We start from the raw sequence: 18,750 nt of genomic DNA, 5'->3' as shown, positions 1-18,750 counted from the left end.
TTTAGAAGTTGCTGAAGATTTGTCAGCTGCACATCCATGATACAAAACTCCTGTTCCACCACATCCAAAAGTGCTGTATTGGACTGAGATCTGTGACTGTGGAGGCCATTTGCATATAGTGAACTCATTTGGGCTTGATTTATTAAAGCTTTACAAGGCTGGAGAGGATACACTTTTATCAGTGAACCTGGGCATCCAAGTAAACCTGCAATGGATCTTGTCCAGGATTGAAAATATCATCAAATAAATCAGGCTCATTGTCATGTTTAAGAAACCATTCAAGAGCTCATATGGTGAGTTATCTAGCTGGAAGTAGCCATCAGAAAATTAGTACACTATGGTTATTAAGAAACAGACATGGTCAGCAAGAAAATTTAGTTAGAATATAATGTTTACACAATGCTCAGTTGGTGCTAGGGGGCCCTAGCGTGGCAAGAAAATAGTTGCTGCCATGTGATTGGCTGATTAGATATTCGCAAAGGGGCTGGTAAGTGTGTTTACTTAATTGTGGCAAGAGGACAGCAATCGTTAAGCAAGGGTATGCAAATAAACAGTTTTGCTGAATAACAGTAAGTGATCATAACAAGGTAACAATTTGTGCTATGGTTGAGTGGTTGTACAATGTGAACCAGCACTATTGTTCTTTAGTAGGTATTACATTTCATAGTTAGAATAGGCAGAAGTGTAAAGTTTAGAATAAGCAAATGTATTATTTATGCTTTTTTAAAATAATGTTTTAAATATTTAAAGCTCTACTTTATACTTTTTCATGAACTGCCATTGGCAACAGTTGGCCCTTTAATGCTCATTGATGCATAATAAAGATTTATCAGGTACATATTCATGTGTGTGAAACAGATGTAAACTAGCATTATTTGAAGGTGAACTCTGAACCCAAAAACTTTCATTTAAACATACAAGGGGGTGCTGAGAAGTTCCTGGTTTTGCCCAGAAAGAAGAGAGCCAAAGTTATGAAATAACACATTTATTCAACATATTCCCCCCTGAGACTGATGCACTTGGTACAGTGTAGTTGCAGCTTTTTTAGACCGCTGAAATAAAAGTTCTTTGGTTGGGCTGCTAACCAGCTCTCAGCAGCATCTTTGAAGTCAGAAATGTCCTCAAAACGTTGCCCCTTCAGGTGTTTCTTCAAATTCGGGAACGGATAATAGTCCGAAGGGGCCAGGTCAGGTGAGTAGGGGGGATGATGGACCAATTGAAAACCTGAGGTGTTCAATTTGGCAGCCACAACGTTGGACGTGTGCGCAGGTGCATTGTCCTGCCAAAAAGGATCACTTTGGTCAACTTTCCATGGCGCTTCGTCTTAATTGCCTCCTTCAGCTGGTCCAGGAGGTTAGCATAATACTGTCCGGTGATACTAGAGACCTGAGGTAGGTAGTCTACCAACAAATAACTGACTTTTTTGAGACGATTTCTGGGTTCAGAACTTCTTAGGCTGCGGGGACCCCCTCTGGTGCCATTCCTTTGACTGCTCCTTGGTTTCAGGGTCATAGATCCTCAGTCACTAACCTAGCCAAAAAGTCCTGTGCAGCTTCAGAATGGGGCCAAAACGGCTGTGGGTGCTTCAACTCGTTCCTTCTTCTGATCACTGTTCATTTCGGCACCCACTTCGCTGAAAGCTTGTGCATGTCTAGGATAATGGTGATAACAAACCTAACATGCTCCCGTGAGATGTCAAATATCTGGGCTATTTGAAATGTCCAGTCTTGAAACGAGATATCCAGGTTTTGACAGTGCTGTAGGAAGGACACTTCTCCCCCAGTGTTTGTGACACCTCACTGTGAATGTGCTTTGCTGACTTTCCCTGGAGAAACAAAAACCTCATCACGGCCCGTAACTCCAGTGACAAGAAACTTGCTTGTGCCTCTGCCATCAGCTTCTCACTAAAAGAAAAAACAGTTTTAAGAATCGCAAAGACTTGATATTTGCACAGTTACATACTAAGATATTAGGCTGTCATATGCCCCCACACTCATTTTTCTATTTCATCTGGAAGGGGGCAAAGCCAGGAACTTCTCAGCTCTTGTATATTAATAGCAAGCATCACTACCTTTAAAATGGAACTAAACCTGCAATTACTTATCTATCCCTGTTTTATCTCCGTGTGATGCCCTATCCTTCTCTTTCACATCCCGAAGATGAGTTTTGACTATGTTGATTGGACGTGTTGAGATGACATAACTCCGGCTCAGCTTGCAACTCAGCAAAATTTGACAGCTGGATGGTAACCAGTGAGGAATTGCAAAAGGTCAAAGTAAGACTTTAGTTCTACATTAGGTTAGTGCTGCTTGGTAGGTAGATACCCCTAAGGTAGTGGTGGACATCACCAGCACTGAGACTTGTTGTTTAGTTTCAGATCTTTTTATATAAATATATCAAGGATTCCCCAACCATAATCAAAATGCCACATCCCTAATATTAACATAAATAAAAAACCGGACTTGAAACAAGTCTGCCCTAAAAAAGTAAAGCGCGTCTGTGGCTTAATCATAAAATATTAGAACTTTATTTTAGAAATGCACATTAAAAATATAAATATTTGAACACATTGGTCACATAAAAAGGAAAGATCTACATTAGATAAATTCAATGTGAGACGTGGCATTCAGAAAGTTCAATAGATAAAAAACTGACGTGTTTCGCTGCTTCGTCAGGGGATATGTAAATCACCTTGAAATTTTCATAGAATCAATCTTCGCCTGGGGCCGCAGTCACACCAAGGTACAGGGGTCCTGCCAAAAAACCCCTGATGGAATGAAAAGGTGGTAACTTTTTGGGGGGACTGGGAAAGCCACCACCCCTAGGCACAGTCTGCAACAAACCTCCAACACAGCCATTGGATCATACATGGAATCCAAATGCAGGAGTGTCTGATGCACCAATACTGCTGAGAAATTCATACCTTTTTATCTTAAACCTGCTCGGTTTCATATATAAGATCTGGAACTAAACAGCCTCTCAGTGCTGGTCATGTCTCTAAACATGGGAGAGGTTGTCACTGCATCCTTGGACATCAAGTGGACTTTTTCAGCTTTCTACATTTGTTTTTTAAAGAAAGGACTCTCCACAGCAAGGTGTTTCAGGACTTGTTGGGGTATTCCAGAAGTAGATTTCTTTACATCCTGATTTAGGAAGAAGATGGACAGGTTTGTCTCCAGATCAAGGGATCTGATGATGGAAATGATGGATGCCCTGATCGGTGTAATTCAAAAAGAAGCTCCAGATAGCTAGAGATTGGGCAAGGAGGTGATGTGTGATGATCTTTAGACCTCTGCTAATTCCTTGGTGTGTACCTTCATATAGTAAGTTACACAGATGTAGGATGTGAATCTAGTACTTTGGGTTAACCAGCAACCTTTGAAGGTGATTTGTGAAACTTATTTTGATTCTTCCCACAAGTTACCGTTCCCTGTGCCAATTACTCTGGTCAGAAGAGTTTTGGACAAGGTGCTTTTACTGCCAAAGTGGTCCTTGGCTTGTCATTCCAAAGAGAATATCATGCTGCCACCCTTGTTTCCTCAGACTGTGAATTGCACAAATGTTGGTGCTTCATAGAGACAAGGAGGTTTTACAGCCAAAGTGATCTCAGCTTGTTATCACAATGAGGACCCCATGCTGCCATCCTTGTGCAGTTATAATCTGTGCATCACCAGAATTTTGCTCTATTGTCTAATTTTCATTTATAATATTTGGGTTTATCTCATTACTGTTGCTTTTAAGAGGAAACTTTCTTTTTACTATTTTAGCACTTCCTGTAGAGATTAATTTGCTTTTAGCTCAATTTCACAGCTGGTCCACCAGACTGTTGTTCAGGCATATACTTTCAAGTATAAAGTTCCCCCTTTTTTTAAAGTGGATCTACCACAGGGATATTATGTAAACTGCCATTGCTGAACTTATTCTAAAGTTTTGAATATTATATTTGTGTGTTTTTTTTTCTTTGAAATTCTTTGAAATATGCAGATTTCTACTAGGAAAATCTTTAGCAGAAATAAGGTTTAGCAGTTACTTGACTGCATGGAGAATACAGGAGATAAGTACTGCGATGTAACAAAGAATGAATAATGTTAAAACAGTACAAGTACATAGATTTTCAGTCAGCAGATGGACTTTCTATCTTTCTTTCACATTTTCTGGGCTGATTGCTTTGGCTACACTGAAAAGCTGGTTAGTTTAGGCTCAAATTTACAAACACAAATAAAAGAGTCAAATGAGTGATTCTTCTTACTTTCATTACATTCCTGTCTGCCCTATTCAGAAAGAGCCATATAAAGTATCCATTAGAGAGAGAAACTTAAAAAATCCATTCTTCTTTGCTCTCCTTTTTTGAAAACCCATAATGTTTTGTGACACCAGTGTCATTAGTACATTGTATCAAATGCTTATTTCGAAACAATTCCTCTTTATTCTTGTTTGCACAAATTAGTACAAAATACTACTGAATCTAAACTAAAAATCTTGCCTTGCTAAAAACATTTCAAAAGTTATTTTGCCTGTGTCCTTATTTACCACAGGTTCTTTTTTCTCAGGTTTGTACAGTTTATCTTTTTGCCACTTTTCAAAAGTCAAAAGTCACACCTCAAAATAGTTTTAAAAACCGATTTCTTTACTATCAGTCATGTTTTTAATAGCCACCTATTGCCCAAAAAGACACATGGTTTCTTTTTACAATTTGGCTTGTACCAGACCTGCCTTGAAAATATAGTCCATTTTTTGGTCTTGTTGGATGTCAGGATAACAGCCAAATCTCAGGATCCTATGCGGCTGCTTGGTACTGAATGAACTCCCTCGCGCCATTGAAGTAGTTACATCATCCTGGCCTGGCCAATCAAGAAGAAAATGGCGGAATTCTGCAATGGAACGGCGACAGATGAGTATTAAAGGATTTGTCCCGCTTCATAAAAAGTCAACCCAGGAGCTTATATGAGATAATGTCGTTGGTCGGAACATTATGTTTCTACGTGGCCTTCATGGTTACTTTTTAAAGACTCACCAAGTTTGAACTAAAACAAAATAAAAAAGGTCAACCCAGGCTGGACAAAGAGTCAAGTGCTCTATTTATAAAACAGGAAATTGTTCTCTCACACGGGGTCTCACACTCTGGTCGAAACCAATTACTTTCATTGAAACACATGGAACTGGATGATTCCCATGAGGTAAAGTCTCTTTCCCTGTTTTATAAATAGAGCCCTAGGATGGTCTTTTTTGGTCAAATATGTTAATTTTACTATAAAAGTAGTTTTTTTTAAGTGGTAAACTATCGGAGTTGGGGAAAAATGTGACATCGATGTTGTAAGTAGATTCTCAAAGTTCCTGAACTTTAGACTTGATAAACATTAAGAAAGCGTATAACTGGGAAAGTTTTAGGCCTATAGACTGAAAGAAACACTGTTTTATTTTGCGCTGGATCTATTTTGTTTGCCTACATATAAATCTCAAGACAAATCAATTACAGGTACATGAACTTTTTCTATCTATTCCAGGGCAGTTTTCTTTGGCAGAGTGACCATCAGAAATTTCTGGGCCCCATACAGGCCTTAATCATTGCCAATATCTGAATCCAGTTGGATTTCTTGCTTGCTCTGACCAAATTCGATCCCAGTCAGAATTTGTGTGTTCTGTGCACCTCCAGTTGCATCATTGCAAAAGTCGAGTCACAGGGCTTGCAAGGGCTAACCAGCAAAGCAACCAGGTACAATTGTTAGTATTTAGATAGCTAGCAGGGGAGCCAGGTGCAAGTCTAGGGTCTGGATTACCCAGAAAGATAGAACTGTGCAAATGCAGTCTCGGGCTTTACCTGCACCTGGCTCCCTTGCCGGCTATCCAGACTCTTTCATCTGTTTTTTTTTATGGCTACACCAGACCCTTTACTTCCACTTGAAACCCTTTGCTAGCCCCAATTCTGCACTTGCACCTGGCTCCCTTGCTGGTTAGCCAGGTGAAAATGGAGGGTCTGAGCTAAACTAGGAGGCAGGTGCTGCATGTGTAGGGTTTGGGCTAATCCACAAGAAAGACAGGTGCAGAGGTGGGCCAAGCTAGTGAGTAAAGAAGCTACATGCAATTAAAGCCTGACCTTCCACTTGCAGCTGGCATCCTTTCTGACTTCCTGATTGACCAGGCCAACATATCATGGTATCATCATAGTGCATGGGAGGTCATTTATCCCAACTCATGCCTAGGGATTTGTCCACCAATGGCTGTCAATGTACAGTAGGTATTAAACTGCTCACAGATGGTGTAGATTTTGTGGACATACAGAGATCCTTCACAATTCTTGTGGAATCAGTCACTAATAGAGGCTTAGCTTTGATTGCTATTACATTACAGTACTCAAGGCCGCATGTTGAGGAGAAAGCCACTGGTCTATCAGATTTTTCAACCTTTAGTGCTAAAATCCCATAGTGCTGCCGAATCCTAACCCCAAATCCCCCTTCTTGATGCCTAAACTTCTCTAAACCCCTGCTTGTTCAGTGCCCAACCGTAACCCGCTAAGTTTCTAACCTTCTAGGTAGGAAAATATGATGGGTAGAAAAAATTGACAGAACATCAATAGGAGTGGCAGTGTTGTATATCCACGTTGTATATAGTTTTATATAGCACATGATAGGGGATCTGGGATCTACCGCCAGATGTAACACCAACAAAACAGCCAGCCGCTTCTATCTCCACCTGACCTCCTCCAGCATCTTGCAATCTGTTTTCCTGCAGGTTTTTAGGTAAAACTTAAAATTACTTTCAGGGGGACCTGTAGCTGGGCAGTTGGAAAGTGGGCAGGCAACACTCAACAGATTTAGTGCTCCCAGTTCTGTGTGACATAGATGTCCAGTAACCCTTACATTGTGTCAGCTTTCTGCTTCCCTAAGCTTTGTTTCAACTTTCTCATTTCCACCCCTTATTATGTTCTATTTTTCCATATTGGAAGTGCCCCTGTATTGTGAACCAGCTTAGTGTCTCATGTATTGTAAAGAGTATAATAACTTCTAGGGGTGTAATAATGTTATCAATGTAGTCTAATAAGTTAGGCTTAGTTCACGTTAGTGGTGAAAAAAACTATTTATCATAAAAACCATTTAAAGCATTTATCAATCATATCATTTGGCAACCAATAGATGCTCAGAAGTGGTAATAGCAGGTAACTGCTAGGCTATTTCAAGTGGCTGACAAGCTTTTTTTCCCTTTAATGTTGCATGCAGAGTCAGCTTTTTACCGATGGGAAAAAGAAGATACAAAAAAAAACAAACTATTTGCTTCAGTGTCATCTATATTTTGCAAGAAGTTTTAAGCTGGAACACTGCTTAAAATCACTTTAAAACACTACAAATATGAACCAAACCTTAGGCTGTGTTCAGACTGGTGGTAAGGTTGCAGTGCAGTTACTGCTTCCTCACACCAGAGAATCACAGCCTTAGGGGGAAGATGCTACATGTAGCATATACCCACTGCAGCCCAATACAGATGGAGGTGGCAGTATGGGCCTTCTCCTCCAAGTGTGAGTTAGTCCTAAGGAGAGATCGGCACTTTTTTTTCACACATGGAGGAGCAGTCAGAAGCCTCCTCTGATACTTGATGAAGGTATCCCAGGAGCCTCAGGGTTTCCCATTCAGTCTTTACTGCCGTGGCTCCTAAAAGTGTTTTGGACAGCTCTCTCTGCACAAAGTTGGACTTTGCTGATAACAGGCAGCAGGAAAAGAAAATGCTGTAAAACTTGCTGGGTTGCTGCCGGGCCCCTTTTTCAGGCTTGATATAGCAGTACACCTTTTCCCCTTATGGAGACCCTGTTCTTTGGTATTTCCAGATAATCAGATGTGTATGTTCCTAGTGCAAACTCATCCTTGTTTTCCTGCTGTGTAATCATAACAAAAAAGTATGCTCATTGGCAGCTTCAAGCTCCTAGTTATATTTTGCTGGAAGTTGCCCCAGCTGTAGCAAATTGGAATGTGCAAGAGGTAAATAGGAGCGGGCATTTTCTGCAATAGAAAGTGTCTGATTTTGAAAACTACTACATATGAGAATGCAAAGATGGCTGTGCACATTGATCAATTTGTGATAAACCTAACCAACTAAAACTTATGAATCAAAGAATCTGTGCCCAGATCATGCACAATTCGGTATTCCAAACAAAGAGTAGAAACACTTTAAATTAAATTCCCATTAATGGCTGCATGTATAAGCATTGTGAAGGAATTTTCAATGTCAGTGGGTTTTCCAATGGGCTTATCTACACCAGGACATTTCCTTGAGGCACCTTTATAAGCTCTATCTATAACGTTGCTTGCAACGTTTAAAAAATTAAAACGCTGAGTTAATGCTGGAAAACGTGGGTAAACGCTTCAATTGATTTCAACATTTTCCCGAGTTTATAAGCACTTAAGACGTAAACACGTAAAAAAACACGGGAATACACATAAAGAAAGCATGAAAACGCGGCAAAGGCATTTTCCAGCATTTTAAAGGCAACCTTTCAAAACCTAATAAAAGTGCATAAAAACGCATATAAACACAATAGGAACCTTTACATTAGTTTTTAAAAAACGTCTGCGTAGACCCAGCCTTAAAGATTAAAAAAAATGAATAACTTCACTTATGCGTAACCTTGCTTAAACAATATTTTACTGCCTTAGAATATATAAATAGTTGAATATTCATAGTCTGAACACTTTGATGTTTATACAGTGGCTTCAGAAAGTATTCAGATTCCCTTAACTTTTTCAATTTTGTTAAAACTTATAAAAAGAAAAAAATGAAATATATTAACATAAGTATGCAGACACTTTACTTGAGTTTAAGCACATTTGGCAGACATTACAACCTAGAGTCTGTTTGTATATGATGCAACAAGTTTTGCCCACGTAAATCCTCTGAAGCCCTGTTCGGTTGGATGGGGACATAGGTGGACAGACATTTTCAGGTCGCTCTAGAGGTGTTTGTTAGGGTTCAAGTCAGGGCTCTGGCTGAGCTACCCTAGGACATTCATAGCGTTGTCCCTAATATACTCCTGTGGTGTCTTCACTGTGTGCTCCGGGTCTTGTCATGTTGGAGCGTGAACCCTTGGCCCAGCCTGAGGTCCTAAGCACTGTGCAATAGGTTTTCATTGAGATCTTTGTACAGTGGTACCTTGGTATACGTCCTTAATTCGTTCCAGATCCTTGAACTTATACCAAACGGGACTGATACCGAACAAATTTTTCCTATAAGAAATAAAAGGGAAATGATTAATCCGTTCCTATGAAAAAAAAACCTATTGTTATTGGCATATTATACATTGATGGGGCTGTATAAAATAATTTAAACAATACTTAATACTAAACTACATAAATACAAAAGCAATTAGATAAATATTAAATAAATGAAAAATTAACCTCACTTTACATTGCTGAGAAGAGCCGAGTGCCTACTAGGATGGTGCTGAGAAGGGAGGAGGAGGAGATGTTATGTAATTCACAGAAAGTTATAGCGCAGGTGATTCACTGAATGGTAGCAAACTGACGTACTGACGCTCATGGGCAGTCGTGGCTTTGTCTTGAGAGAGGTAAATAAGGGTAGCGCGCAGTGTTATGACTCATTTTGAACTATACAAGTTCTAGCACAAAGGTTGTATACCAAAATTTTTTGTGTCCAAACAGGACTTATACCAAGTGGACTTATTCCATAGCGGACCTATACCAGGGTACCACTGTACTTAGCTCCATTCAGCTTTCCTCAACCCCGACCAGTCTGCTAGACCCTGCTGCTGAAAATCTCCCCCACGGCATGATGCTGCCACCACCATGCTTCACTGCTGGGATATTATTCAACAGTTGATGAGCAGTGCCTGGTTTCTCTAGACATAATGTTTAGAACTGAAATTAGGGAGTTCAATCATGGTTTCTCTAGACCAGAGAATCTTGTTCCTAACAGTCTGAAAGTCATTCAGGTGTTTTTTTTCCCGCAAATTCCAAGTAGACTTTAATGTGTTTTGAACTAGTGATAGGCTTCTGTCTAGCCAATCTGCCATAAAGCCCAGATTGGTGGAGGACTGCAGTTATGGTTGTTCTGAACTTAGTTTTATCTTCACACATGATCTCTGAAGTTCAGAGTGACCATTGGGTTCTTGGCTGCCTCTCTCACTGAGGCCCTTCTCCCTTGATTGCTCAGTTTGGCTGGGTGACCAGCTCTTGGAAGAGTCCTGGTTGTAGCAAACTTATTGCAGTTGAGAATTATGGAGGCCATTGTGATCTTGGGAACATTCAGTGCAGAAGAATTCTTGCTTTCCCTAGATTTGTGCTTTGTAACAATCCTATCTCTGGGCTGTACTGGCAGTTTCCTTGACCTCATGGCCTGATTTTTGCTCTGATATACATTGTGAGCTATTAGGTCTTCTATAGAGAGCTGTGTGCTTTTCCAAATCATGTCCAGTCAGTTTAATAATCCACAGGTGGACACCCATCAAGGTGCAGAAACATCACAGCAGTGATCAAGAGAAATGGGAGGCACCTGACTTAAATTTTAAGTTGTTGCAAAAGGTCTGGACATTTATGTTAATGTAATACAGGTAGTCCCCGAGTTAAGGACATCCAACATACGGACGCCTCCTAGATATGCTAGATATGAACGGGGCTTCCCTGCTCCTTTGTGGAGGCTTGATGACCAAGACAACTCTGCAGTTGTTTCTTTTTGCATATCAAAGCACAGCTTGCTCCAGAAGTTAATGAATGTCTAGGCTCCATAAAGGTTTTTTTGCTTTGTTTGAGATTTTATTGAGATTTACTTTTATTGAGATTGTTTTTTCAATAAATTTCAAGGTTGGCTCGCAACTTGGTCTACGTTTTTATTTTGGCCCTCTGTGTATTTGAGTTTGACACCCCTGATATAGGAGAAAGTGCCTTTGGTACTGCTCTTTTGTTATACAAGTTGGCCTAACTTGCTATTGGTGGTCAAAATGGGGGTCAGGGAGTGGGTGGCAGCTGTTGAGCAAAGAATAGGGCAGGCTGATAGGTGTATGGTGGTAACCAGGTTATGCACTGATTAAAGCGTACCTAAACTCACAGATTTCACTTTACATAGAAGGGTAGAGCACAAAACCAGGGGTACCTAAGCCATGCTTCCTGGGAGGGTCTTGGGTGCTGCTTCTGCGCATGCCTGAGCATCTCAGGCATGCGCAGGAGCCTTTTCGTGATAAGGGAAAAAATTGCCAATCTTATGCATGCGGAGTGAGATCGGCAATTTTTTTCCCATCTACGTCACCCAATCTTGTGCCTGGGTTGGGTGATGTAGAAGAGGTGAAGATGGTGACACCCGGAGCGCCGGCACGAAGGCGGATGCTGGGACGACGGGGGACCTGATCAAAGAGACCTCTGGACTGATTGACAGCCCTGCGGGATTAAAGGGAATTTTTTTTTTTTGTTTTGGGGGATTTTTGAGTTTAGTTCAGCTTCAACCAGTGTATGGCTAGCATTAGAATCTCTTCTGTCTGTTAGCATTTGTTCAGAAAATTAGATCTGAATTCTATATTAAGCCCTGGAGTTTGCAGCATACCGCTGGCTTGTCTTTCTTGTACTGTGGCCTCTGGGTGGCATTACTGACCCCACGTCTGGGTGGCACCTACTATGTCAATGGAGACACCGGGTGAACGGCTTGTTGCAGTAATAAAAAACGTTATTGTTATCAATATAAGGCTTCCCTGCTCCTTCCAATAAATATACAAGAAGGAAATCTTTATAAAAAGTATGATCCCATTTTCATATAATAGACAGTGCTGTTATACAGGGAAGAGTCTTCCCACTGAGGTGTAACAAGCCCCATCTCAGTCACTTGATGCCAGGTCTATTGTGCTAACAGTCACAGAGCACAGTGGCAACCAATCAGAAGCCAGCCTACCACATCACCCTGAGACACCTATGTTATGAGGTATGTTCTGAATGCTTGGGGTAATAGCAGTACACTGCCCCCATCATACAGCCTGCCCAGGAGCCCTCAGTGGCCCAGAAGACGGCAACCCGGACACTCCCTCTGGAAAGGCGCGCGAACCTGGGCGGCCGGCGCGCGTTGCTAGGGAGACAGGGGAGGTGTACGTGCTGACGCTGTTCTATATGAGCACGAGCGGCGGGACCTCTGCTCCTCTTATTATTTTACCGCCATCCTAGAGGGGCGCTCCCTCCTCCTGTCTCCAGGCACTGCGCGGCGGCAGCGGACTTTTCGCTCTGTCACCCCGGTAAGAGCTCACAACACGTCTCCAGAGCAGGCGGAAACGCCCGACACTCCGCTCTGTGACCGAGCCGACATAATGCGTGCAGGCTGCATGTGAGGAGACTGGGAGCGGCACCTGAGGGCAGGGCGGGGAGGACTCTGTTACCCGGAACACGGATAGCGGAGCATCATCCTGGGTCTAGTGGCCTCCTCGGGGTCCTGGTAGCCGTGTAACGGGGCCGGTGATGGAGGATGACCGGGATAGGCCTCAGTTGGCGGAGGGAGGGAGGACACTGAGCAGGGCCCCAACGCGCCCTACTATTCTACACTGATGGCGGGAGGTGTCTGGGTAGTGACAAGGCCAGGCTCCGTCCCCGGGGAGTCTTGCACGCAGCGCCCCCATGTCAGGCGGGTGAGCGGCACGTGTTGATGTATTGATCCGGCATGGATGCGATGCGGCCTCCAATGTCCGAGCCCACTGCAACACGCTGACAGAACCAGGCTGACCCAGCACGTGCTGAGTGCGGCCCGCAGCTACACAATGCGATCCGGGATCCATGATTTATTCCGAGACCTGCACACGTGTACAAGTCATGTCCAGCTCCTGCACATGACTGTGTGCTTGCTCCTCCATTACTAGCAGTGCTTACCATGCTGCCTGTATTGGAAGTAATCATTTGCTTAGCAAACTTCTGGCCTGCTTTATGGCAGTGTTTTTCCATTGATTCTAATGAAGGCACATGTTGATGTGTTGCAGTATGAGTGCCAGCACAGGTTGTGATTAGGCCATGTGTGGCCCGTTACAAATCTCTAATGCATCACTGATTGATTTCAATGGAAAATACATCATAAAATAAACAGTATGCATCCAGTATTACAATCTGCCAGGGTTTTTATTTATTTTAATTCCCTTTTAGATTTTATTTATTCAGTCTCCAGCCAGCAGTACCAAGTTTGCCTGCCCCCGGTGATCGACATGTATGTGTGACATGTGGCCAGCGCAGGAATGCACGTCATATGTTTGTACTGCTAACATCTCTGATTCAGTATGTTTCAGTCCAAAACTATTCAATGTAATTTACAGGCCATTTAACTTAAGTTGTCCTATTGAGCTCTGCTCTTGCTTCCTGTCATATGAACCCAACAGGAAGTGAGGACATTTATGTGAAGAACCTATCATGTTGTCATCTAAACCATGGTTCCTTTTTGGAGTGATTTTTTTTTTTTTTTTTTCTTTTTATATTATGTACCAAATGGTGAAATTGTCAAGATTAGATAGCATGAAGAGCCTGGTTTACCATGTGTATCTAGGTTTTAGGTCAGTGGCGGTCAAGGTACTTGATATAGGGGCCCCTAACATCACCAAAGGGGTGCACAAAACGAATGAGATGCTACGGAAAAGCCATGATACCATTATACATCCTATAGGAGATGTTGGTCTCAGTCTGACTGTCCTTAGTCGCCATAATATAACCCTGCTGGTGATCATTATTCCACCTTTTTTGGGCATAGTATTCCAGGTTGTGTTCTTTCTGCCCCATTAAAATGCACTAACCACATTTGATTCCCAAATAAGATATTAAGATCATAGGACTAAACCAACACAAAATAGGAACAGCCTGAATCAAATTAGTGATCTTCCATGGAAAAAATAAACCAACCATTTAACTACTAGAATCTACTCTAGTGAATTCTAAAAAAAAAAAAAATGATTCTCTTCAAACTTCAAAAAGCACAAAATGGATCACTGTGATTAGGATCCTCAAGGGCTGCACAGTACTTGCCTGAGCACCACGTATTGGACGTCCATATTCTAGTGGGTTCCTTTTAATGGTCATTGAGGACCAGGAGTAAATATAAAGTGTGAGGACTTAAGCGCGCCCTCTGCGTGAGCAAAATGCATTTGTGTGTCATCTGAACATACATGCACGGGTAACTCTTGGCCCAGATTACTCATACCATGTCATTTTTGTCTTCTGAGAACTAGAAAACAGAATGGGTACCACAAGGATGGCGATATACTAGCATGTGTCTTGGGAGTGTTATGGCAGCAGGGAATCTACCTACCTTGTGTCGTGTATTGTACAGAAACATTCCTGGTCAGATCTGTTCCAGCTGTTAGTACTTATCTGCATGCATTGAAAAGGGTCCACAAATAATGTTTTTGTTTAATGTTACACATGATCCTTTGGAGTGATTCTCATCATTTCCTGGAGCTTTTTGTCATTGGAGCACAATTTTAAAGGATGTTCAAAATGTTGATTTCACTGGAGCAGGAATAAGGGCTATGCTGTCCAGTAGGGACACAACAGGGTCTGGCCACAGGAAGTCGGGGGACGTCACAGTGTAACAACTTTAGCTTTAAATAAACTAAGTACTACTGGTTACCTGATTGTTGCAATTGCTTTACAATTGTCCTACATTGATTTGTAGTTATGGGCATTTATGTGGAACACTTGAAAGGATACTTGGCTCTACTAAATAAAATCCTAAATTGACCTCTACCCAGGTCCTGCATGACAAAAATAGGAATATGGCCTCTAGGTCTGTTGTGAGTTAAGATACATGTAAAGACTTTAAAAGCGAAAAAATATGAATAAGCAGGTGCTGCTGAGAAATAGAAGTAGCTAGCTGAGGATGGTGTGTTTTAAATTGGGTGACTTTAAGCCAAACCTTAATATTACCTTTACTTGATCAGTGTGCTTTGGCCATATTTTTTACATACTCGTACGTTATCGTCCCTGCAGAGAGATTTTTCCTTTTTGAGCCCTCTGCAGTGTTCTGATGTTGATGTATTGCAGCGTGCTTATGGTGGGATTTGGCTCCCAATTACTCATGCCCCGCCTCCAGGACCCAGCATGTCCTGATGACCCCTTGTTCATGGCACCACACTGCCATCAGTTCTAGCTGTAGGATTGTGATTTGGTCCGCCATGCTGGAACTTATAAGAAAGTGTAAAAGTAAAGTTGCTTTACCATTGGCTGATGCTCTGTAGTGTCCACTTCCTGTACCAGAATTCCCACTGATAAAGGTCCTTCAAGGTAACTTGAACTTTCTTGTTTGGCCTGAAGATATACTGTTGACTGATCATTGTGGTTCATTTGTTAAAAATGATCACGTGCAAAGACTAAGTATTCGTGTTCTACATTGTCACACATTATTGCAGAGTGTTTTCACCAGTGTAGTATGATTTGTTACACTAAAGCAGAACTAAACTTGTAAAGACATGCAAGCAGACTGGAGTGTTATTTGCAGAGGGAGCGTGTGATGTTCCTTTAACCTGTCACTACTGCTGTGTTATGAGTGACACCATCGTTTCCTGGGTCTTTTTAAGGATTACAGAGCTTTGGCCATGTTAATTGGCTGAGTAACTAGGGTTGTGCTGGGATACTCAGCATACACTGAGCAGTGCATGCATCTTGTGAAGAAAAACTTGCAAACGGGCAGGGAAGATTGTTTTATTGTTGAAGGGACATTACTTTCCCTATGTGTCCCTTTCACAATAACTGCATTCCCATAATTATTTCTAAAGTTCAGTTTCCTGACATTAATTTAACTGGGATGCCTTACACACCCAAAAAGTACACACAGAAATTTTGGCAGGTCTCCATAACAAAATGCACTTTTAATATGTTGCCACACATTGAGCTGCAACATGGGTCTGTTGGCAAGCGTACATTTACATTAAGCCATTTCTTTTATTTACATTCAAGTACATGAGCCCTGTGATGAACATTCATATATACAAAAGCCTTTTCCCTGGATTGGCTGCTTTTTGTCACTTGCACGATACAGGGATTTTTTTTTTTTTTTTGTGTGTGTGTGGCAATACTTAAGACATTTTTGTTGTTTTGCTGCTGTATTTCAATATCTGATTTTTTTTGTTCCAGGTGTTAAGAATCTGAAAAATGGCCAACATAGACAAGTAAGTTGTTTACCTTTTTCAGGTAAAGTGTCAATCTTGCCTCTTTAGGGTGGTCCCTTCTTTGTTGCTCTTATAGCTAAAAGGTGTCCTGCCGCTGTTTAGGGTTCTGGCATTCAAGTAATTACTAGTGCTTAAACATTGTTACTGCACAATGTTGGCTGCCCTGCCATTTAAAAGCCCCAATATGCCTGTTATAAGAATGTACATTAGATTTGCAGTAAAAACAGTCCATTTGAAGGTTTTATTAGCTGCTATACCGGAAAGGGAGCCTGAAATAGTAAGGTCCACATAATTGGTGTGAGCACCCCAAAAGATTGCAGTCCTTGTAATGCAAACAGATTTAAAGAGAAAAAAAAATATTCTGATAAGGCCTCTGGGTTGTTGATGCTTATAGGTTCATTGGCCTTCATACACTTTAATTTGACCTATAGCATTAATTGTCAGTGAATTTGGACATTTCTTGGCCTGTCACGCACTTCAGACAGGAAGTTAGTAGTGAATGGCATAATTTCTTTCGATAGCATCATTCATTTCTGGCTTATGCAAGTTTCTAGTGTGCACACTGCCACCAACTGGTCACTGCTTGCCTATAAATAACAGAATTTACTAGTTGCAGAAAACCTATAGTATTCTCCCTATAAAATGGAACACATTTACCGTATTTTTCGCCGTATAAGACGCTCCGGAATATAAGACGCACCCAATTTTAAAGGAGGAAAATCTAGAAAAAAAGTTTCTGAAAGATTATTCCCCTTCTGATCACTCATGTGCCATTCATACCGGTATTCCCCTTCTGATCACTCATGTGCCATCCAAATTCCCTTTCTGATCACTCTGTCATTCAAACTCCCCTTCTGATCACTCTGTGTCATTCAAATTCCCCTTCTGATCACTCTGTGCTTTTTTTCTATTGTACGGCAGTTAGGACAGGGAACAGCAGGTGGCGCTGTGCCGGCTTCTTTCGCTTTGCTTTACAGACAGGAGAAAACACGATGCTGGCAGAGGAGAGAAGAAACACACGCTGCTGCAGAGACACACGCAGGATCGGGTATCGGGTGAGTATAATATTTTAATTATTTTTTTTTAACACATTTGTCGTATAGGACGCACTAACTTTTCCCCCTAAGTTTTGGGGAAGAAAAAGTGCGTCTTATATGGCAAAAAATACGGTAATACATTTTTTTAAACCATTCATGTTCCAAATAGAGAATCATTTCAGAAAATTCAGCCCAGTGAATCCAAATTGAAAAAAGGCTTTTGCTTCAGTCATTTGTTACTTTTCTGCTCTCTGCTTGTTCTGTTTTTACAAATTTTTGATCTTAATTATCTGCCTAAATGTTAGAAACGCTTGACAGTCTAATTCTAATGGGTTTCCAATGTAAGATTTTGCCGGCAGCTTGGACATGCTTAAAATTCACTTGTGAGCGATCAAACTTGATCCTTTTTATATTACAGGTTGTTTTTTCTATAAATTTAAAAGTACATCTAAATGTTTTCAAGGCTTGTATAGATTGGAAAAGTTTTTCTGTTTAGTCTGTATCCTATTTAACAAACGTTCATTTGTCCTACAGACCATTGTCAGGTCAATGAGGGTTTGACATTCCCATTCACTGGAACAGGTTTTGCCTTGAATATTTACTTTGTTTTGATCAGTTTAGACCAGGCTTCCTCCAGAGTTCTCTAGGGGTTACTTAAGCAATGAACTGTTTGACTCTCAGGTTAGTTTAGGTGACACCAATGGTCTTGTTGGCTGTCTCTAAGGTTGGCATTACTCCCACTGGCCAGCAATGTGAGAGGCATTCTTCCAGGTGACCACTACACTAGTATACTGTGAGCTGTGGATATAGTAATTATAGTAGGGGGTTCCATGAAGGCCTAAAAGCCATTTCAAGGGTTCCGCTATGTAAAAAAAAAAAAGTTTGGGAGGCTGGTTTACACAAACATAGTGGTATCTGAAAGGTGATAATCTTGTCTGTATTGCTTGCTATGTTTACAAACTTTTTGCTGAAGCCTGACTTGTCCTTTAAACAGCAAAGAGACAGAACTTGACCAGCAGGAAATGGAAGATGTGGAAGATCTTGAAGAAGAAGAAACTGGAGAGGATGCTAACAGTAAAGGTAATTTAAACAAAAAAAACTTACTTTTAATCCTACAAGGCAGTCCGATCACTCCAGGGATGTCCTACATCGGGTCCTGGAGTCGGCACTCCAGACGCCGCCATCTTCGTCTTTCCGGTTTCTTCATCCTACGTCACCCGACCCTGGTGCGAGATTGGATGACATAGGGTGAGAAAAAAAATTTGCAGTGAGATCGGCAAAGTTTTTCTTTGAGCAAAAAGGCTCCTGTGCGGAAGGAGCGCCCAAGAGCCCCCATTCATTCTCGATTGCCTAGGCAGCCGAGAATTAGAGGGTGGGGCTGCACCTTATTTTTTTTGTTTTTGTTTTTAACCTACGTAAAAGGGTTGTCTACCCTTTTATGTAAAGTAAAAATTCTGAGTTTAGGTATGCTTTAAGATATCCTTTTGATTAATCCACTAATATGCAGTAAACCCCCTGTAGTTGTATTTTTTGCTGTACTTTGACTTTAATAGGTACCTGAACCTAATGTGTTTTTTTTTTTTTTTTTTTTAATTTAATAAT

General features: G+C 41.3%; 1 protein-coding gene across 1 annotated transcript in view; it reads left to right on the top strand.

The window, feature by feature from the left end:
• Nucleotides 1-12,094: 12,094 nt before the first annotated feature.
• Nucleotides 12,095-18,750, top strand: part of NAP1L1 (nucleosome assembly protein 1 like 1) — a gene marked incomplete in the record, with an annotated part of 15,290 nt that continues 8,634 nt past the window's right edge. The window contains 2 exon segments of the mRNA XM_072401388.1: nt 12,095-12,211; nt 16,077-16,111. Of these exon segments, the coding sequence (XP_072257489.1) occupies nt 16,095-16,111 (17 nt within the window).

This window comes from Pyxicephalus adspersus, chromosome 2 (genome assembly GCF_032062135.1).
Source record: "Pyxicephalus adspersus chromosome 2, UCB_Pads_2.0, whole genome shotgun sequence".
NCBI lineage: Eukaryota > Metazoa > Chordata > Amphibia > Anura > Pyxicephalidae > Pyxicephalus > Pyxicephalus adspersus.
The sequence above is the reverse complement of the archived record's forward strand: the minus strand, read 5'-3'. Positions and strand labels throughout refer to the sequence as shown.